This window comes from Melanotaenia boesemani, chromosome 3, assembly GCF_017639745.1.
Source record: "Melanotaenia boesemani isolate fMelBoe1 chromosome 3, fMelBoe1.pri, whole genome shotgun sequence".
NCBI classification, from domain to species: Eukaryota; Metazoa; Chordata; class Actinopteri; order Atheriniformes; family Melanotaeniidae; genus Melanotaenia; species Melanotaenia boesemani.
Window position 1 is genome coordinate 25,455,076 of NC_055684.1, and position 22,688 is coordinate 25,477,763.

Genomic DNA, 22,688 nt, shown 5'->3' on the forward strand with positions numbered 1-22,688 from the left:
GATTTGTCTAAATATTTGTCATCTAAATTCTCCCCATCAAACAAAATTTCTGTTAGGGTTCCTGTCTGTCTTCACTGTATGTGTGTTTCCCTGGATTACCCTAGTGTGTGCGTCTGGCTCCCCTTGTCTGTCTTGTGTGTCATGTCTGTTCCTGGCCAGGAGAGCTACCAAGGCAGCAATCACCTCACCTGGGCTGATCTTTGATTCAGTTCATGTTTTATAACTTCTGTCCTGTGTCTAGACTCCTGGTGCCTTGGATCCTGTCAGTCCTGTCTGCCTTGCCAACCTCCTGGACTGTTTTCCCCTGCTCTGATCCACTCCCTCGTCTCCAGCACCTACCAGCTTCGCGCCCCGCTCTGCCTGCCTGTCAGCAGAGAACCACCGTGGTCAACGGATCTTGAACGTGGATTGAACTGCTCAGCTCCAGTCCTTATTAAACCCTTTCTATTTGAACATCCTCTGTCTTTTGGTTGCTCTGTGTCTGCACCGTGGGGTTCAGAAACCATTGCCTGTCTGACCCGTCGTAACAATTTCTGAATAGAATCCATCATTCTATTACCAAACAAAGGGTTTTTACAAATGTGATTTGAATTTTTCATGATAGTGTGTAATAGATTGAAACAGTGTACAATTATTGACATTGAACAATGAGATTTTTATTACTTTGATTATGGTTTTGGCTGATATGTTTAATTTTGCTAATAAACTGGGGTGTTCAGAAAATTAGGTTTGGTCTTTGGTTAATTGTCTGAGCTGTTTAGAAAAAAAGAGCCCTGTTTTCAAAATTAATTAATAAAAACAATTAAAAGAAACTTTAAAGAGCAAAATAAAAACTTTATTAAAAAAAAAATTCTGCCCATTTTTTCTTGGGTCATGCTTTAAAGGGTAATGGTGAATAGGAAACCATATTTTCTATTTTTATTTTATTTTATGGGTTTTTTTTTCTCCAGCATGAAACAAAACTACACAGGTAGTACAAGTACCTCAGTACTGCACCTTAGTACAATGCCTAAAGAATCTGTTTTCTACAGCTGGAATCACAGGTTTATTTGTCTAGTTCTTGATTTATAACACAATCACTTTCCTTTAACCCTTACATACTGTTTAATTTTTTTTTGTGCCTTCATCATATGGTTAAGGCCAGTTTTGACAATAGTGGACAGAAAAGGGGGTCAGAAAGTGTTAGACATGCAGCAAAAGGCCAGCTTGTGGAACAGCTGCAGCCTCTGGATGTGAACTGGCTGTTCAGCCAGTTGAGCTAAACACCCCCCCTCAGTTATCAATATTAATTCAACATATGAACTATTGTCTACAGTTTAGCAGGTTTTGTATAACAGAAATTATGCGTTCTCTTCAGTCCCCCTAGCGTTGATTTCTTGTGAAAACCAACAGACAGCACTTTATTTATTTATTTATTATTTTTTTTTTTTTACATAAACATCTGCTTTGCTGCCTGCTCCTCACCATCAGTCATCTTCATCAGAGGGGCTTGAATCAGTTTTCTTCCATTTGTCTTCATATTCTGACACTTTCTCCTCCAAATCACTATCAACCTCATCTCGGAAGATCAGACCAAGAGTTTGTTACACGTTATGTCTTGTTGCCAAATAACAGCTTGTCTATCTTTATAATGTTATGAACCTCCCACTATCATCCTCCCAACTCAAACTGATTCAAAACTGTTAATTTTCTTATTATATTACATCACAGGTGCAAATACTGTATCTGTGTAACAGCACCGTTTGACCTCTGAATGACTTATGTTTCCTTACTGCACCATATATGATCACTCCTATGATGTTTCATTATTTTACTATTTCCAGATAACCACCATGTCTCTTGAAAGACCAGCAGGTTTGTCTCTGTGTGCACACAGAAAGTTCTGGTGTGGGTGTTCAGGTCCCCTTTGAACTCTGTCACCATTGTTCCATTAAAAAAAAAAAAAAAAAAAGACTCACAACTGCACAATTTCAAGATTCTTTAAAACTTTCATTTTTACTTTTTGTGACCCACACTGGCACATCTAAAATCCATCTAAATAGATATGGGTCAAATAAGATCTGAAACAGCCTCAATATACAAAAGTTTTTTGCACCTATACAAAATAAAAAAAATCGGAATATTTTTAATTTCTGTGTTTTTTAGGAAACTTTAGGAAAAATCATCAAATTTCAGGCCAAAAGAATGACATTTAGGATATTTTTACTGCTGTCAAATGTAAAAATGGTTAAAATTTGACCCAAACCATATGTAAGGTTTAATCAGGCCCCATAAAATTTCTCTGCACTGTTTAATACAAACATAGTTCCAAGTGTTCTAGTTTTGCAGTAATTAAACATTTAAAAGGTATGTATTTTTTCAAATTGAAAGAGCACATAAGCAAAGAGCTTGGATCTTTAATAGAAATAAAAAGTGGCTTAAGAGCTCATCAAAAGATTATTTGCAAGCACATTTCTACAGTGGGTTTCATGCAAATATCTTGGAAGGAAATATTTCTAAGGATGAGCAACTCTGAAACCCTGCATGCAAAGGAATATGCAAAACAAACACAGAGATGTTACAAAGTGGGAAAACAAAACTGGATTGAAAAGAATAACATGCAATGAAACATCAAACAGGATTGTTTTATTAGTATTCATGCTATCAGGGTAGATACTAATTTGTGGTTTTATAATATTAAGGTGGCAGAGTAGCAGGGAAAATCTGTATAAGTTTTCATTATAATTATGTGGTGATGATGAGCAGCTTGAAAATACATAATTTGACAACAGCTGAGGTTTTGCTGTTACAACAACTCTGGGTAATGAGGTAAAAAGGAATTTAAATCATGTACATCTCCTGACAGAGTGATACACCCGAGAAAATCAAAGTTCAGACCACAAACAAATGCCAGGAAAATTCTCCGGAAAGATGAACACCCACCAGCAAAGCATACACACACACACACATACACACACACACACACACACACAATAGGCAAATTCAGGCTTTTTTGCAAACACCCTAATGACATGAGAACCCTTCAAAAGGTATTTAAACAAGTTGCCAGCTTTTACTTACAATAAAAGCCAAATCAATTTTAATAAAATTGCATAACATGCACAAAAATGCATTTAATAATACAAATACTGTTTTTAAGTTGCAATTAATGTATTTTATATAACACAAAGTAGTGCATTTAACACTCTAAATATTCTTTTTCTAACAGTAATTAAATCATGTTTCATCTCAATAGAAATTCAGATGTTTCTGCCATCCATCCATCCCTATTTCTATACCGCTTAGTCCAGTTCAGGGTCGCGGGGAAGCTGGAGCCTACCTCAGACATTACCAGGCTAAAGGAAGGGTACATGCTGGACAGGATGCTAGCCTATCGCAGGGCAATGTTTCTGCCATTAAATCATAAATGTTAATATTGGTCAGTTTTACATGGACTATTTCACATGATTTGCGGTTCCTTCCAATGACACTCTTATCCGACCCTGGTGGGAGGGCCTTGGGGTTGTCAGTTGAGTTTGCATACCACCATGTTTCCTGAAATCCTGACACATATGTTCAGTGTTCTCACGAGTCTATCTGCAGTCTTCAGCTCATCTGCATCATGGCTCTCGCCCTCATTCTTCTGGTTGTGTACTGGCATTTGGGGCCAGGGTGCAGTGTAAGCTCACCTGAATGGTTCAGCAACATTACTACAGACCTCTTCAGCTTGCCAGGAGACATAATGCTCGGAGGGCTTTTTCCCATCAACAAACAGCCAAACAACCTCAGCTTTCTTAATGAGCCTGACAACATCAAATGTGAAAGGTAAATTATTAGAAGTTGTCAAGTAATTTGCCAATTATGACCTCTTAGCTCAGATCCTACAATCATGTTCATGTTTCACCTGACGATATGGTCTCTGCTTTGTTTTGTTTTTTTGTTGTTTTTTTTTTTTGGTTTTTTTTTTTTGTTTGTTTTCTGGATGTGATTCAACAGTTTAAATGAATTTGCACTTGGCCTCGTTTTGGTGATGAAATATGCAGTGGATGAGATCAACGGAAACCAGAGTCTGCTCCCTGGTGTCAAGTTAGGTTATGACATTCATGATACATGTGGAGTTTCTTCTGTTGTTGTGAAAGCTACTTTCTCCTTCCTTACTGCAAAATCAAGTGATGCTCTCTCCGTGGAATGTAATTACACTGACTATGAGACCAGCATGTCAGCTGTGATTGGCCCATTAACCTCAGAAATGGTGTCAGTTATTGGAAAACTCCTGGGATTCTTTCTAATTCCACAGGTTTGGATTCAACTACTTCAGAAATATGTGGCATATTTTGTTTAGTAATTACTGCATTATTGATTATTTATCAAAGCTTATTAAAAATGTAAAATTAAACTTTAAAAAGGCATCTAAACAATTGTACATCAGCGAATGTTAGAGAATGAGGGAGCGAGAGAGAGAGAGAGGTACTTCATTGAGATCATAGTGGGTTGTAGAGTTTTGCTAGACTGCTTTAATTAAAGTAAAAATATTTTGCCACAGTGATGCAACTCATGCATTGGACCTTATCTAGTTAGGGTAACAGCAATAATAAACAAAAAACAAGTGCTGTCAACAGTGTAGATTTATTTTTTGTCTATTATTTTAATACATCAATGAAAATCAAAATTGAGGGGCTTTGCAAAAGTAAAATTTATGACAGAAATTATGTTTTGTATTTGATTTCAAATGGTTTTCTACTAGCAAAAAAAAACAAAAAAATTTTGAAATCAACACATAAACAAGAAATAGTCACTGAAAGCTCATAACAGCTTTGCCTTAAAAACTTCCAGCAGATGACCCTTTATGCAGGGCCAAATAACTTTATTATCTAATAAAACTTTTGTAATCTAGAATTAAGAGTTTGGTTGTTAGAAAGTGAAAACAAAAAGAAACCCATCCATCCATTTTCTACACCTGCTTATTCCAATGCAGGGTCATGGGTGCTGGAGCCTATTTCCTATTAGATGAGATGAGAAGCAAGAGACACCCTGGACATGTTCGCCAGTTCATCACAGGCCCCATAGAGACTGTTTTTTTTTTTTTTTTTTTAATATACATTTTAAAAAATCATATTCAAAATTGTTTGGTTTGAAAACTAATTTACAATTGCCAATTTATTAAGTTTAAAATATATAGCAACAACTTTTGTGACAAAATGATCAGTTTTGCAGATTTGCAATACGAATTTAAACCAAATCCACTTCAAAATGAGGAAATAGGTTTTCAATCCTAACTTTATTTTATAAGTTTTATCAAGAAAGTTTATGACCTATAAACCTTGAGGGCTATATGAGACGGTGCTGAATGATCCTGAAGTGTTATCTGTTTTTCATTCTAATGTGTTAATAATGTGACTCTTCTCACTACAGATTAGTTATGGTGCCACCAGTGACAAATTCAGTGACAAACTTGTCTACCCATCATTCTTCCGTACGGTACCCAGTGACAAATGGCAAGTGGATGCCATGGCACGTCTCATGCAGAGGTTTAGCTGGAGCTGGGTGGCAGTAGTAGGTAGTGAAGAGGAGTATGGACAGCAAGGTGTGCAACAGTTCTCCAAACTAGCAGAGAAAATGAATATCTGCGTGGCCTATCAAGGCCTGATTCCAGTATACACCAACCCTACAAGTGCTGTGACAACCATTATTAACAACATCATAGCAACTGAGGCCAAAGTGGTAATAGTGTTTGCTCTTACAGATCCAACTGTGTTATTTTTTCAACAGGTCAGTAAAACAGACATTCAATAGCACTTTTCATGTTGGTATCATATGCCTTATAGTTGACACCTGTCTAATCAACTGCATTTCAGGTTATCAGGAGGAATGTAACAGGTGTGTGGATTGCCAGCACGAGCTGGGCCAGCCATCAAAGAGTGGCCTCTCTCCCCAACATACACACAATTGGTACAATCATTGGATTCATCGACAAGACAGACACCCTTGATTTGCTCACTAGCTACACAGAGAAGCTCTTCACCAAAATGAGTAAGGAGAGAGCAAATATGTCCCCTGCACCACTAAAGCCTGGCAATCCCAACAATCCCTGTCCACAGTGTTGGAACTTGTCACCTGATAACATCAGCTTGGTGACTGATCTTGCAGTGCAAAGATCAGCTTTTAGTGTGTATGCTGCTGTCTACAGTGCAGCACATGCACTGCATAACTTGCTTGAGTGCAATTCAGTTGCTTGTAAGTGGGAATCCAACACCAAAATCTATCCCTGGAAGGTAATGTATTTTGACACCCATACGACAAAAGCTGAAACCGGAATCTAGTTTAATTACACTTAAATTAACTTAAATTGTTTTTTGCAGCTGTTGGAGGTTTTCAAAACTACTTCTTTTGACATAAATGGTAACAAATTACAGTTTGATGAAAATGGCAACCCAAACATGGGGTACTCTTTAATTCAGTGGATCTGGAAATCCTCAAGTTTTGAATTCAGAAATGTTGGAAATTACCAGCCACAGAATCTTTCTGTTGACCAATCCCTCATCAAATGGCACACTGGGGACACAGAGGTAATTTTAGAAATTTACTGGAACGCTGAAATAAACTTACATCATTAAAAAAAAAGCTGCCAAATTTAATCTTGTCATCACCCAGTTAAAACAGTGTTTTACCACTTTTTGTGACATTACTGTGTCATTTATATTTTTCAGGTTCCTAAGTCTACCTGCTCAGCAGCATGTGGCACAGGCCAGGTCCGCAGAGTTAAAGGCTTCCAGTCCTGTTGTTTTGACTGTATTGACTGTTTGCCGGGCACTTACCAGGCAAATGAGGGTAATGTGGTTGTCACATAATTTTATTTTAAAGGAATAGCACAAACTTATAAGAAATTTGCTGATTTGCTGTCATGCTGAGAGTTGTTTGTATGGTAAATTTAAGGCTTCAGCCAGTGGGTTATTGTTGTGTAATAATAAGAGTTTGTATTTTTACAAGGATTATGTGTGGGAGTCTTTAATGGCAGTGGCCTCCAAAAGTATCATTATGAGATAAAGACTTGGAAATAACTGCATGGTGGCAAGACATTATTCTAAAGTCCCATTTAAAGTCTTAACTTGATGATGTTTGAGGCGCTGTTAGCTTCAGTCAGAGCCAAGTCGGTTTCTTTGCCTGCTTCCAGTCTTTACTTGAAGTGTCAACACTTACCAGCTGCTTTCTCTGGCATGAGATTTGACATTGGAAAGGGATTAATCATGTCACCTAGGACGTCTTAAGCAGTAAAAAAAAACAAAAACAAAAAAAAAAAAACATATTTCTCTTATAAAACTACTATAATCAAAGCCATCATTTTATTTCTAATGACTATGTTAATTGAACAGTCTATTTATTGTGTTTTCTGATTCTAGAGGACATTCAGTGTACCATGTGTCCTGAACGTCAGTGGTCCTTGTACCGCAGTACTAACTGCACAGATCCTGTTTATGATGTTTTGGCATGGGACACACCCGAGGCCCTACAAATGATCCTGGTAGGGATTGTGATGCTGTTGTGTCAGGGCTCAGTGGGTGTCATCTTCCTGATGCACCGGGGGACTCCACTAGTTATGGCATCAGGAGGAGCCCTGAGTTTTGTGGCTCTGCTCAGCCTGATGGGAGCCTGTTTAAGCCTGCTACTCTTCCTGGGGCAGCCAGGGGACACAGTGTGCCATCTTCAACTGCCCCTCATATCCATTTTCCAAACGCTCCCCCTCTCCATCATCATGTCCATCTCACTTCAGGTTAGTAACAACAGGTAAAATAAAGGCACACAGAGTCACTGTTAAGCAACTGCAAAGGTGAAGTGAAGCTGATAGAAAGTGCTGACTGACATGACATACAATGGATAAAAACATCACAGTGATTTGATTGAGTCTTTTCTTAGCTTTTCCTGAATGTAAACTACTTTCCTAGCAAAATTGGGTTTAATGTGATTATTTCTCACAATCCATTTAGAAATTTCTGATATTACACATGTTTCTATTAGAATACTATTAATATTTTTAAAAGATAAGATGCATAAATTTAACATATTTAAGTATTCCATTTATATAGGCCCACCAGATCACATGATTATCTCTTTTTAAAGCATGAGATGGTGTGTATTATAACTTCTTAAGCTGACTGTCATTAGCAGAAGATTGGTGGGATTATTTTTACTGTCATGACTTATTTAATTGCTGCCCATTTATCTATGTCGGTTGTAAAACTGACTGAATGCATTTGTATTTACAGTTAAGGAGGGGAAATAATTACTAGAAACTAGGCAGATCACTAGGAAAAATAAATAAACCTAAATAAACTAAATCAAACTGTGCTGCTTTGGATTTTTAAAATGCAAACTATTGTTGTGTATCAGATAATGTCATAAAGTCACATACTCTATTGCTCAGATAAGTAATCCCTGCTTTTTGGTTGTGTTTGGCAGAACTTATTATTTGGGAAAGGAAAAAATAAAGAGTGCCCATTGTAATTAGTCTGCAAAACTCTTGTGTTCAAACAGGTATTCTTTGTGAGTGAGTTCCCTGAAACAGCTGTCTCTCACCTGCACACATTAAGGGGCCCTGGAAGTTGGCTGTTGGTGTTGATCTGCTGTGTTGTGCAGGCAGGCCTTTGTGGCTGGTTTGTTCAGGAAGGACCCTCTCTTTCTGAACATATCCAAAATGTAAAAGTAAACTTTGTGAGATCATTTCTGACATGTCCAATATCTTCAACTAAACTTGCATTAATGCAAGGTTTGAATGGTGCAATGGCTCTTGTATCATTCATGTGCACCTTCATGGCTGTGAAACCGCTTCATCAGTACAACCTTGCCAGGGACATCACCTTTTCCACGCTGATCTATTGTGTAATTTGGGTGATCTTTATTCCAGTCTACACAGGAATTAGTGCTTCTGTCTTCACTGGGTCAAAGGATATGTCTATTGTCCATGTTTATTTTGGCCTGGCAGGCAATTTGGGGCTTGTGGTAGCCTACTACTTTCCAAAGTGCTATCTCCTGTTAAGAAGGCCTGATTTCAACACACCAGAACATTTTTGTACATTTCTAGAGGGTGTTCCACCAACAGCAGCTGAGGAGGAACCACAGCCAGAGCCACAACCAGAGAAATAAATTTGCTCTCTTACAATGTAATTTCATTAATTATGCTAGCCATTAAAAAATTATAAAAAATATTTTTATGAAGCAAAATCACACTTGCATGCTTTGCTTATGAAATTTGCGTGTGTATTTTGTAACTTAAAACTAACAGCTACTATTACAATGATCTTATTAAAAATGTGTACTGCTTGTGTATTGATAATATTTTTGTAAACAATAATGTTACCTGAATGGCAATAAAAGTGCAGTTAAACATAGACTGTAAAACTTTGCCTCTCTCTCTCTCTCTCTCTCTCTCTCTCTATTTTTTTTTTCTTTGTCTACGTCTTTTCAAAGACACTAATCATAATTCTTAGAGGAAAAAAATAGATGACATGGAAGAAATTTTCAAACTCAATATGAATAAATTCAGCAATCACATAATGCAAATATTGTGAGTAATATACATAAGACTCAAATAGATTAAACCTTTCAAGAAAAGGTGGGTTAGAAAACTGTACGATTATTTAAATATAGAATAAATGCTCTTTCTTTATACAAGTCTAATTTCATTTCATGTTTTTTACACCTCTTAGTCCAATTCGGGTGGCAGGGCAGCTGGAACCTATTACCAGCTGGAGCAATTACCAGGCAAGAAGCAGGGTACACCCTGGACAGGTCGCCATTCCATTGCCGGGCTGTCTCTACAAATTCTAATGGTTTTTCTAAATAAAAGTACTCGAAGATATGCAACACTTTTTTAACTTATTAAGCAACAATGGGGCTGATTAAAAGTTAAAGTGGTGTAAAAGCTTTAAGAAAAAAAAACTAGTTAAACTGTTATTTCTAAACATTAATTAATTTCCATCACAGTCATGTGCTCGTGGTTACTGCACAAATAAAAAGCTAAATAAATAAAATAAAAGCCATGACCGGTGCCTGTGAGGCACAGCGGAAGGATTGTGTCCCATGTTGCTTAGCAACAGTTGCTAACAACTCGTGGAGGTACGGTGTTGCTGCTCGTCCTTAAGGAGGCTAATTGATTCGTTCTTCAGTTGGTGAACTTATAATTGGTGAGAAAATCTAATATGTTTATGTGATCAGCAAAACATTTAAAGTTTAAAGTCTTCCGTAATAGCTAGCATGGACACTTTTTGGTTTAGCCTCGTTGGCGTTCATTAAAAGGAGATGTTGAAGAGCCATGGGCCTAAACGTTCGTAAATAAATGCCATTTACGGTTAAAACGCGTTAATAAAAACATTCCAATCAGTCTTGTTGACAAAACGGACGATAAAATATTAAGACAATATCTTAGCATTAATTTGATTTGATTTAATTTAATTTAATTTAATTTAATTTAATTTAATTTAATTTAATTTAATTTAATTTAATTTAATTTATTTAGATCCCCATTAGCGACTGAAACAGCAGTTGCTATCTTCCGGGTCTCCTCTACATTACATTACAAATTTAATAATTTATATTTATAGAAAACGGTTTAAGTTTTCTATAAAGTTTAAATATCTATATAATTTTTTACACACACACACACACATACACACAACACTTTTAAACTACACACACACACACACCACACACACACACACACACACATATATATATATATATATATATATATATATATATATATATATTTGCAAACGTAATTATCACAGAACAATAAGATTTTCACAAAAATATCTCCTGTGTCATGGTTCTGCAGCATATTGTAACCATGTCTCAGAAAAGGCTGGCCACAAGTGCGCGCTCTGACATCACTGAGATGGACATTGATGGTACAGGTAGGCTAACGTAAATTATGTTATCATCATCATTATTATTGTTGTTGTTGCCCTCTCGGTAATGTTATTTTGGCAGTTGTACAATTGAAACATCTATAATGTGCACCTGGTATTTCTTAAAACTAAATCAGAGATAGCCAAACTTCAGCGACAGCTCAGGATCATGGAAGGAGACCGGCAGGCTTATAACAACCAGGCCCAGGAGAAGATCCGCAAACAACAGTGAATATAGTATTACACTAATTGTCAAATATATCTGTGTATGTTTTCTTTATCTAATCACTTGTATTTCTGGTGTGGATGAAGGCAGGAGATTGAAAAGCTGGAGAAGGAGCAGGGGGAGCTGCATCGAAACCTTGCTGTATGCATGAACTCTTTGCACCAACAACAGGATAGCGAGGATGCTCAGAGTCTTCAGGCTCTGCTCGAGCAGAAGGACATTGTAGAGGAGGAGCTGGAAAAAGAGAAGCAAAGTCAAAATGACTTGCAAAAAGAGGTTCATTGAGTTCATTTTCCTCATATTTAATTTTTATTAAGCTTTTTGGTCACACAGATTGGAAATTATGTCATGTCTCTTACATGTGGGCAGATTTTGAGCATGCAGTCTAAGGTTGCTGAGCTGAGAAAAGGGATGGTCAGTACCAGTGATTTACAAATGTTGGAAGCACAGAAGACTCAGAAGGCCATACACACTTTGGAATACAAATTGGAAAGAGTGAGTTTTGAAACTCTTTACAACAAAGTAACTAAAAGACAATAACAACAAATCCAAGGAGTGCATATATCTTCATTTCGGATTTTATTTTATTTTATTTTATTAAAATTTGTGTTTGTCTTAAATCTAGGCTTCCACTCGCTTCAGTGAGCAGTTGACCAAAAACAACCACCTAAAAGAGGAGTTGAAGAATCTTTACACTGACCGAGCCCGTTTCCAGCAACTCTGTAACAGGCTTAATATGGTCAGAGGCCTTATTACATATGAATCAAAGATAAGCAAATTTTTCATGTGGTTAGCTTTAATGTTATTCAATCTTCCTGTTTTTTAAGTGTTTGTACTTAAATAGCAGCTTTCACATAAAACATGTCTGTCTGCATGTGGTAGGAGCTGCAGGAAATCCATAAGAAGATTGGGGAAATAATCAGTCAATCCACCGCTGCTTACGATGGGAGGTGAGATTTGAAATTCCTGTTTTATGTGGAGCATATCAGTGTAATATCCAGCTCATCTTTGTTGCCTGTACACAAGGGTGGAGGCTCAGTCCAAGATGACCACGATGAGTGAGAAAGCAGTGAAGGACCTTGCCCAGTACAACGCTGACATATTAGAACTTGAGAGAGTTATTGCACATCAGTTTAACCTGAAAGAGTTCATGAGCACCAAAGACAATGAGAGGAATGGGCAAGGCAACGAGCATGAGACAGCATCAAGACAGGGTAAGACTGGTGTAGTTAAATAATGGACAAAAGATAGGTAGTAAAATCAGTAACTATAGTGATGATGACATTTAATAATATCAAGTTTGTTCTTTGTTTTTCCCATGAGTGCAACTTGTGAAAGAAAAAAACTCATTTATTCCCTGCCATCAAACTGAGGACTAAATTAAAGGTGTATTTTGTGTTTTTGTGCCCCTTCTATTTCGAATGTCCCTTATTCTGCAATAGCAGCAATGCTGCAAAGGAGAAGAGGTACATGAATTATCTGGGGACTTTTGCTGTAAAAAGTATGATTAGTCGTAGTGGATTTTAATGAGTGAAACAACAGCAGTCAAAATTTCTGGATAATAAACATGACAGTGGAACACCAATTGGAGCAGTACTTGAATATAATGATGTCAGACTTGCCAAAGGATGGTTGCATATATTTTATAGTTTTCTCAATGTGTTGACACTGTTGTGGGTTTCATGATTAGTGTCAGAACCGAAGGAACAGAAGAAGGTGGATTCAGGGGAAGAGTCATTGGATGCCCTGGAGGAATTGTTTGAGAGGATTCAGACTGTGACAGGGGAGGACAATCTGGATCTGCTGTCCACCAGGTTCATCCAGGGTAAGTCTCATATGCACAAAGACAGATCTTCTTGAAGCACATTTCAATTTCGACCTAGCCTTCATGATTTCATTTCTTACATACATGTGATGAATTATATAGTTTTATGCTGGTATCACTAAATTCTTGACAACAGCACATCCTCTCAACACTACTTGTTAGATGGTGAAGGTGCTTAAAATATGTAGTATGCTGGTACTGCATTGGCCAGCAATCGTATGCTCCTCTGACATAGTTACCAGGGTGACCGTATCAAGGTATTTTATTGTGTTTATTTGCCAAAACTTGGAATGACAACAACTGTGATAGCTTTGGACCTAAATGTAATCATAAATAAATCTCATCTGGGTAAGAGAATCTCAGATTGATCCTAAAGCTAGGAAATCGGGGTTATATTATATTAGGAAACTAAATATAATCAAACTAAAGTAACTGACTTTCTCCTGGCATTGTTTCTGTGTTTATTACATGTGATTTTAGTATATTATATAATGCATGCACTGTTTAACAGATTGTGCCTCATTTAATTTTTTTCTGTAATGAGATGGCATTGTATACATTTCTTATATGCTGACAGAAACAAGTGCACATTTAACACTTTAAGGATCATCAAAGTATTTTTCGAAGATCCTTTTTGAAAGATTTTATGTAACTCAATGCTGTGTTGCCATGTCACTGCGTAGATGAGGACCGTAACTTTGCACTCTTGAATTTTGTGAATGAGCAAAGTAATGAGGCTGAAGCACTGAGGGATCAAATCAGTCATGTAAGTAGTTTGTCTTCTTTTTCTTTTTTTCTTTGTTTTACATTACAAAGTTTGGTTGTCTCATATCATCAGCTTGCCTTGATCACACTATTTCTAATTAGTGTTGGTAACAGGCCAGGAATGTAGAGACCTTTCATACTGGCAATGAACATTTGATGAAAGCCATAAACTAAATCAGTTTGTGTGGGTGAAAGCAAGGTGGAGAGACTGTTCATTCATTTGAGTCATTTAGATATATACTTATTAGGTTAAGTGGTCACTCTAAATCCTCTCTAGAAGTGAGTGTAACCCTGAGCGTCAGTGGCTGTTTGTCCCTTCTGTGTTGACTCTGCGATGGACTGGGATTAAGGCTCCAGCTACACCGTGAAAATGAATGAATGAAAGATATATACTTATGTGTTCTTGTGTCTGTGCAGATCCAAGAGGAGATGGAGCAGTTTCAATTTAAAGGTCTGCAGTGGGAACAAGATCGCCGCGCTTTGCTGAGAGACACTGAAGAGAAACAAAAGGAAACTGAATCCAAAGCACAGGATTATGAAAACCAAGCCAACATCATTAGCAAAATCCTGGATGAAATTAAAACAGGTTTAGAAATTTATTTATTTAACAGATCTATAACAGTCAAGTAATGCTTAAGTGTTCATTTAGTTTAATTGTGGTGTTGTTAATTCAGATAAACTAATGGTATGACCTTTAGTCTCTATGCACAGTCAGATGAACATGAGAAAAATTTGCAATAATACATGAATAATGTATGACTATTAACAGGCTCTTTGCGTTTGTTTCAGCAGATCTTTCAGGACAATTAACAGGAAGTTGTAGATCATTAAAATATAGATTACTCTTAGTTACATGTGTACTGGCTCATATTTAAACTCAGTAATTAAAAGCTGTTTCAAGACTAATAAAAGTCCCAGCATAGTACAGCTTTAGATGGCTATGTTTCATTCAGCTGCAAGTAGATGTGACTCTTGTTTCTTCCACTTTACAGGAGTTAACAGCATTGTCTCTAAAATGGAGTGTGACCGTTCAGTGATTGAGGATAAGCTGGGTTCCTCTACAGGAATCACCGACAATAACATAATGTCCTACCTTGGTCTTGTAGAGCAGAAGACTGATAGACTGCTCACTATACAGGCTTTTCTCAATTCTAAAGTAAAGATTTAACTTTTCTTTTGATTTCATTTAGGTTTTATACACACACACACATATTATATTATATTATGTCATATTATATTATATTATATTATATTATATTATATTATATTATATTATATGTGTGTGTTATATTGTCTTTCATTTCTGCCCTATAATGATGTGTGTTTCTGTAATAACAGGATGTGGAAAAGGACTACAATCATAAAGAGCTGATCAAATTCCTACTGAGTAAAAATCCAAAACCACATCAGCAAAATATTCAACCTTCTATCAACAGGTTAGCCTTTTATCTGGTATATTTTGAGTCTACATGTTTAAAATTAAGTTTATGGAAAAACATGATCAGCTGATGGATGTTTGTATTGCTCCTCAGTGTGCAGTATGATGCCGAACAATCTCCCAGCATTGATGAGAGTGAACGGCCCCTTTCAGAAGTTGAACTCCGCAGAAGAATAATGCAAGGGGTAAATGCAATAAAATGCCAGATCTGCTATGAAATGATTAATCAGAGTTTACATGCTGATATTTTTTCCCTCGTTTTTCTTTCTGCACCTAATGTCCTGAATGTGATTTTCAGGTTATGCAGAAAGAAAGTTCTGGCCCACAAGCATCAACAAAAGGCTCAAAGATCAGTCATCAGCTTGATGGCAAACAGCACTCCCTGGAGGATGCACTTCTGTGACACATTAACATAATCAGGGGTTTTATGAGTACCTATTAAAATATGTTTAAAAAACATCAGTGTTTACTGTAATGTTGACCTATGCAATCCATGATGGAAGCTACAATGGGGCTATTACAGTTTGAACCTGTAAACATTTAAAGCTTTAATTATGTTGTTTGGGTGTCACTTTTTATCTTGGATCACCAAGCATGGCCTGCTGTATTATTATATCTTGGTGTGATTTGTGTAGTTGGAAATAATTAGGTTTAGAGCCATAAAGAGTCTGGTAACCAGCTGTCCTTTTAATGTGTGCCTCACCATATGTCTACTCTACAGTCTGGTCCCAGTACCCACCCTCACATGCAGTGTTTGATTAGGTGATGCTTGCTGCTATACTCATACAGAAAGGTTGGGGGCAGCAAAGTCTGTTGTAAATTTAATTGTCATGCTGCGACGTTGAGGGGTTTCCAAAAAGTAAGACGTGCAGCTTCTAGGGCTTTACTTTTCACTCATTTCTGTTTGAGAAATAATCATGGGTGTTTAAAAAAGAAAAAGAAAGAAACACACACACACACACATATAATTTTTTACTTATTTTTTTTTTCATAAAGGTTATTTCTGTTTCTGAACTACTTATTTTAAACCTGGCAGATTACCATTTTATTCACGTGTGTCAGTAACATCAGAAGTATCCAAAAACAGTCAAGGTATCTTGTAATATACACAGATTTTTTTTTTTTTTTTTTAAAAAAGAGCTTTACTTTGATCCTCAGGAGTGTCAAATGTCATCTTATCCAAACATCCTGGAGTAAGCATTCACTAGGGGCAAAAATGGCATTCACCACAGAGAGCAACTTCCTGTGCACAACAGAGAAAATCAGGATAGGATCTTATTTTAAGAAACATATTTTTACATGTAGCTCTGTGAAACAATTAACAAAGCATGTTCCTATATTTAGCTTTTAAAGGTCACAACGATGGTGTCATACATTTTTTATGGGTTGTGAAAGAAGGAGACAGATTTAGGTCATTATGTTAATTATCCTTAGTTGAGTATTTTTTATTAACTTGTCACTTAAAGGTTTCTTCCAGGTAGGTTTTGACAGCAGCATTTTTAGGAAGTAAAACCACTACTCTTTGAACATATATGATTGATCAACCAATGACATGGTTTCCTCAAGATAATCCCCTTTGCAGTCTCAACTGAGTGGCTATGAAAACAGATTATCAGATATAAAAGGGTGCAGCGGTGGCAAAGCAGAGGGGTGGTGGTGGCGGGAGATGAGATTGAGGAGGCTGTTTTCTTTGAAATTCAACTCTCACTTAGCCCCCTCCGCTTCCAACAAATTCTCTGTGCACACGGCTCACTGCATTGCCATAGTAACCTTCCTTTTAATCACAACAGAAACCTCATTTCCTGCTCCTGACAAAGAGTGCTCGTTGCCTGTAGAGGCCGCCTGCATCAACCATTTCCAAGGCCCATCTCGGTCTGCAGGCTGAGCCTACCACCAACAGCAGCAGCGGCAGCCTCCTTTTTTCACCCCTCCTCTCCTTATAAGAACTTTTTTTTTTACCTTTTCTCCTCCTTCAACTTCAACATACTCCTATACTATTTTCAAGAGAGCCCTCATTTCGCTTCACCCATCTAATCTCATGTTAGTCATTCTTATTTGTTTATGTCTTCTGCAGGTGTGATTTTGTTTTATTTAGTTCAAGTCATCCTAACAATTTCTAGAAACACACAACCAGCCAGCAAGCTAGGGCTTGCAAGCACATGTGTTTCTACAAGCTCATGCCTGGCGACTGCATGCTTGTCTGTGGTTCATTCATCTGTTCCTTGTCAAAAAGCAGCAACAGTAACCAGTGTCCAGCTAATTGTGGGTTTTTGTTGTTGTGTTTTTATAAGTTGGTACACCTAAACCTTTTGAAACATTTGAGGCAACCTGTAATTATGTGTTCTCAAGTTTGTGTCAACTTTTATCATAATATGGGCAAGGTTTTTTCCTGAAAGAGTTCAACTTCCTGTCACTGATCTTGTTCTGTTTTTAGGAACGAACTACTGCAAGCAGTAAAATGCCTTGTTCTTTTTATCTGAGATAAAACTGTTATCTGGACTTAGAAAACACCCCTGTCCTCTGTCTCTGCTCTGTCCTCCTCCTCATGTCTCTCTCTCTTGTTTGTTTATTTGGGAACTTTGCCAGGTATTTCCCCAGTCAGACTGCCTGCACCCACAATGCACCCTCCCCCTTAAAGTACGCCACACCTCCCCACCCACCCTCACACTCTCCCTCCCAACTACGAATGTTGCTAAGCAACCACCCACCATGAGAGCTGGTGCAGTTAGCAGCCAATCAAATGACTGAACATATTTTCAAACAGTGTCGGAGAAGCAGAGGTTTCCTTTTTTCTGTTTTAAATCAAGTCTTTCTTCATTCATGCCATTTACACATTGCGAACAGTTGCAAATGTTTTCCTTATATGCTACTGAGAGAGGGGTGCTTTTGATCATCTTTCGGTGTCAGCCTATCATCTGTGTGTGCTTGCAGTCCACCGCTGGGTGGCAGCATGGCCAGTTTCTCTGTTATCACAGAAGGCAGCAAGAATTTTTTATTGCTGTTGCTAAGCAATCCTGACTCTCATGTCTTACCTGTGAAACATTTCTGATTTTTACAGATGTCCCTGACACCATTTTGTCTTTGTTATCACCATTTTGAAATAAGCTTGATTCCATGAACATAGAGGCTCTCGATATTAAATGCTATGCTATAAAATCAGCTCGTATCCGGTTATACAATCCTTCCAAAATCATTTATTACAAATGATTATAGACACCACCTGCCTGTCAGTCAAACAAAAAAAAAATTACCTACAAAGATGGGGGTTCAACTGAGAGTTAAATATTAGCCTTCAACTGTTTCAGTTGGCTTCATCTCTTCGTGCAGGAGGCAGGAAATGTGTTCTTGAGTGATTAGGCCTGCACTCTTGTCTACCACTTTACCAGCAAATGGAGAGATCTGTGTACACTAACTGATATGTTCCACAGCCTTTTTTCTTTTTTTTTTCATTCTGTGTACAAAGCTCTGAGATCTTACTCTGACTCTTTTTGATGTTACAGACTTTATCTGGTAGATCTAGTTTAAATTTACTTATTTTCTCTTACCACCCAGTTGTTTTGTGTGTTTCACTTTCCTGGACCCTGCCCCCCTCCTCAGTCCCCCTGTGTGCGAGTCCCTCATCTCAGCTGTGGTTGCTGTGCAGATGGCTCTTTGTTGGTGCTTCACAATGGGTCTAAGGTCAGTGTGTCTTATGCCACCAACACACTCGTACTTCTTTACTCCAGCTGTCTCGTGGCTTCATCTGGGGGCTGATTTTCTATCAAACATCATCACTGCTTATGTGTAAACAGTTAAATTTCTGGTTTGAATCAAAAGTAAGTTGTAAAATCACAGATATAGAGATAGCCAGGCCATCTCATGCTGTAAACATGTTACAATATCTTATGTTCTATATGAGATGCCCTTCATATATCCCCAATGTGCTTGTCACATTTCTTGAATCTTGTATAATGTGTCAGTTGTACTCAAGCTTTGGAGCATCTCCGAAACAAACCAGACACGAGAATATCAGCCAGAGAAATAGAAATGCAAATCTACCATCTGCTCTGTGATCCTAAACCACCCTATCATTCAAGAGCTAATGTGATTTTTGCTCATTGCTCAATTCTTCATTTATTTAAAACATTATATGATGCAATGCACTGTCAGAACAGTAAACAAAGAAGCACTTAGAGAAATGTCCATGCAAATAACACCTTAAATAGTTGTTTTAAGTCACTAATTTGCAAGTCACTCAAATTAAAATCCCTATATCTGAAGCCATCAGTAAAAGAAACACACACAAACATGTCAAAATAGTGAATATAAATGTATAAACTATAAAACAAAAAAAAGAAAAAAATGTGATGTTTTGTCTTTAAGAGGCATGCATTTCTGTGAGCAAATGAAAAACTTCTGTGTGCCACAAGGTTGAAAAACATAGACATGAGGTCTTCAGGCCACCAGCATGCTGCAGGAGAGAGCAGGTAGAGTGAAGGAAAGGCGGGAAACTAGAAGGAGGAGGAGCCCTTCTTGCAAAGCAGTAGGAATTACTGGAAATTTCCACTTTCCTCTGGCAAGACAGTTACAGGGGTGGAGCTTTGAGGTGAAATACATAAGGTACTAAAGCACAAGGTAAATTCAAATGTGTGTGAAGGAGCACATTAATTTTTCTCTCTATTTGTCCTGCTCTAGATGTGTGAGATCACACTTCTTGAGATTATTAGAAAAACCATGGCAAACTGCATGAATTATTTAGTTGCCTCTATGTTGTTCATAATTCATACATATTAAGATTGTAATGATAATTTGGAGAGGAAAGCAACAGGAAGGCTTGCAGCAATCCAGCAACAGTGTGCCTATAATCTCATATATTAGTTGACAATGCATTTACTTCATGTGCATAGTTTGTTCTTTCAACTGCATGCTCATTTTCAAGCAGCTTTTAGGAATCTGATGTTGCTTTCTACTAGGAACCTTAAGTGATCTTTTTCCCATCAGCCTCCCCTAGTTTATTGACACTCTCATGCCAGCTGGGAAATGTAGTCCCTGTGGCTCAAACTACATTTGGACTTTGTCCAATCAGCTATTCCATATAAACCCTCAGATGGCATTTGTATCTGTGCACAGTCTGGGGTTTTCAGGAGCAGCATGTCCATAACATGCTGTTTACAGAACAAGTGAGCCGTGACATCCTGCCTCTGATTATCATAGGGAAGGAGACAATCATTTGTCGTTCACTTTAAATTGGTTTAAATTAACGCCAAACACTGCTTCACATCAGTGTACAGAGAGGCTGTGAACATTGGGAAACACTACTACTGACACTTTCCAAATCTTCAAAGCACCTACAGACAAATCCATGGAAGACAGAGGAAACTTGTCAAATCACAACAACCATGATATGATCCAGAGTAACAGGTTGTCAGGATCTCAGCTGCATTAATAGGCTGTTGTATGCATTAGCAATGTTAATTTACAAGAAGGCAACCTCATTTTCAGCTTATTTTATTGACTTTTTTCTTTAATTATGCCCACAACCACAATGATTATCAATATACAGCTATACACTATATATATATATATTAAACCTGTTAGTAATATAAAGAGTTTATGCAATATGCTATTGTTCCTACATGCATTTTTATCTCAAGGTAAAATGAAGATAGTTCAGAAGAGGAAAGCATGTCTAACCTCTGCCCATACAAGATAATCTAAATACTTTCTTTTCTACTGTGTTTGTTTACACATTTGCTGGTAAACACTATGTGACTGTAGCTAACATACAGTAGAAGTTATATTAAGACCTTATCTAGTGATTTTATTGGACGATGCATCACCAGAACCCAGGAGACATTGTTGCAGTAGGCCATATGGTGGAAATGTTTCCATTATTATCAATATTGACTGTACTTAATTGTATTAGTTATAGATGAGCACAACTTCCCCACTTTCTCCTCATGCATTTAATTGAAGAAACCCAGTGAGAAGTCAGCATTATATTGTCCCTGCACTCTGCATGGGAACCAGAGAAAGGCAACCAGACCTTGTAAGACACTGCTGTTCAAAACAAAAGAGCTCAGTTTGCCTCCACCAATTCCTCCAATTATCAGGACCCCTCCCCCACTCAATCCTGACCTCTGCTCTTTGATGGGCCCCACTTTGCTCTTACCTCCAGCACTGGCATTCCACAAGTGAGGTCAGCCCTTTGTCCTCAAGAAATTAAGGTGAAATTAACCTCCTTATACTTCCTTGTTTTATCTTAAAAGTTTCTGACCGCAGCAGGTAAAGACTTAAAGGAATGTTTTTTAAGACACCAGGAACACCAAGAATATTTCATATGTTTTCAAACATGAGTCACTGAACACAAAGAAGCTTTTCTTTTATTAAATATTACTTTCTGTGGTCTCATAATTTTGGGCAGCATAAAAATCTTTCTTGTTTCTATGTGTGGAAAGTGTGATAACAGACTAGCTGGCAGTTAAGAGGCTTACAAAAAAATAACCTGGTCCTTTTTAACTTAACTTTTTGTTTTACTGCCATGTTTAATGCTACATTTGGACACTTATTTTACCTACAGAATGAACAGCTGCACAAAGATAGATTGTTTTCTCCTTTGAAACTGATCAATAGACTATGGAAACATGTCCAGGGTGGCAAATAAGAAGGGGAAAAAAAGCAGGAAATGATCTCACAAACACTCCCCCTCTCTCTGGTTGCTCCCATTTTCCAGTTGCAGAGAAAGAGTGAGTAATGCCTTCTGCTCTTTAGTCTGCTCTGCTAGATCCTCCCATGGATTTACAGTAGGTTCTATGCTCATTATGGTGATTATATTGCCTACTTCAATGATCTTTTTCTGTTTGGTGCATACACTTTCTTTAGCATAGCTGCTACGCATACTTTGTCTTAACCACTCTGTATAAAACCCATGCATTTTCTTTATTGTTTATAATTACTTTCATATAAAATATCAGAAGTTTTGGTTCATAAGATTAAAATGCTTTATCATATTTTTATAGGTCCTTGATAAAATGGTTGAACAACCTACTTAACACAAATCAGAAAACCTCAAATGAAGAAGAAAATAAACCTCTAAGAAGCCAGCTCCTACTCTGATATACTTTGTGTGTAAATACATTCCTTGTAATTATATTTCAGCTGAATGTGGGGTGAACAACAATACTGGGCCTGGAGGCTTTTTCAGAGGCAGTGGTTTGAATGCTGGTAAGATGATAATTGAGGCAGTGTAAGACTAGGCTTTCGAGGGTCTTAAAATTACAGTTGAACAGTTAACATCAAGATATTTTACTTGGATGTGTTGGGACAAGTTTTTATTTTATTTTCTTTAGCGATATTTAAAGTACAGTTATGAATGTTTTGAAGAGTGAAAATGATACTGTTATACTAATGATTATGTAGTAACTAAAAGTAATATGAAAATATAAAATAGCTCTGTGCTGAACAATAAAAGTTGCAGGTAACATTCAAGGTGAGGTGATTTTCTTGTAGCTTAAAGCTTGATTTTCTAATCCATTTTGAAACTACAGTAGGCTTTAACCAGATATAGACCAAAGA

At 37.3% G+C, this 22,688-nt stretch overlaps 2 protein-coding genes across 2 annotated transcripts; both read left to right on the forward strand.

The window, feature by feature from the left end:
• Positions 1-3,601: 3,601 nt before the first annotated feature.
• Positions 3,602-9,320, forward strand: LOC121637020 (taste receptor type 1 member 3). Its single transcript, XM_041980905.1, has 8 exons — positions 3,602-3,804; positions 3,976-4,276; positions 5,392-5,748; positions 5,835-6,251; positions 6,339-6,545; positions 6,687-6,807; positions 7,377-7,747; positions 8,509-9,320. Exons 1-8 carry the CDS (start codon positions 3,602-3,604, stop codon positions 9,115-9,117), a joined length of 2,586 nt encoding a protein of 861 aa, XP_041836839.1. The 3' UTR covers positions 9,118-9,320.
• Positions 9,321-10,074: 754 nt separating this feature from the next.
• On the forward strand, positions 10,075-15,562 carry odad1 (outer dynein arm docking complex subunit 1). The gene is made up of 15 exons (XM_041980768.1): positions 10,075-10,157; positions 10,808-10,886; positions 11,018-11,108; positions 11,193-11,382; positions 11,476-11,601; positions 11,732-11,845; positions 11,989-12,056; positions 12,133-12,320; positions 12,803-12,931; positions 13,615-13,697; positions 14,114-14,282; positions 14,689-14,852; positions 15,035-15,132; positions 15,229-15,319; positions 15,433-15,562. The coding sequence occupies exons 2-15, from the start codon at positions 10,820-10,822 to the stop codon at positions 15,535-15,537; spliced, it is 1,683 nt and encodes a 560-aa protein (XP_041836702.1). The 5' UTR covers positions 10,075-10,157; positions 10,808-10,819; the 3' UTR covers positions 15,538-15,562.
• The last annotated feature ends 7,126 nt before the right edge of the window (positions 15,563-22,688 follow it).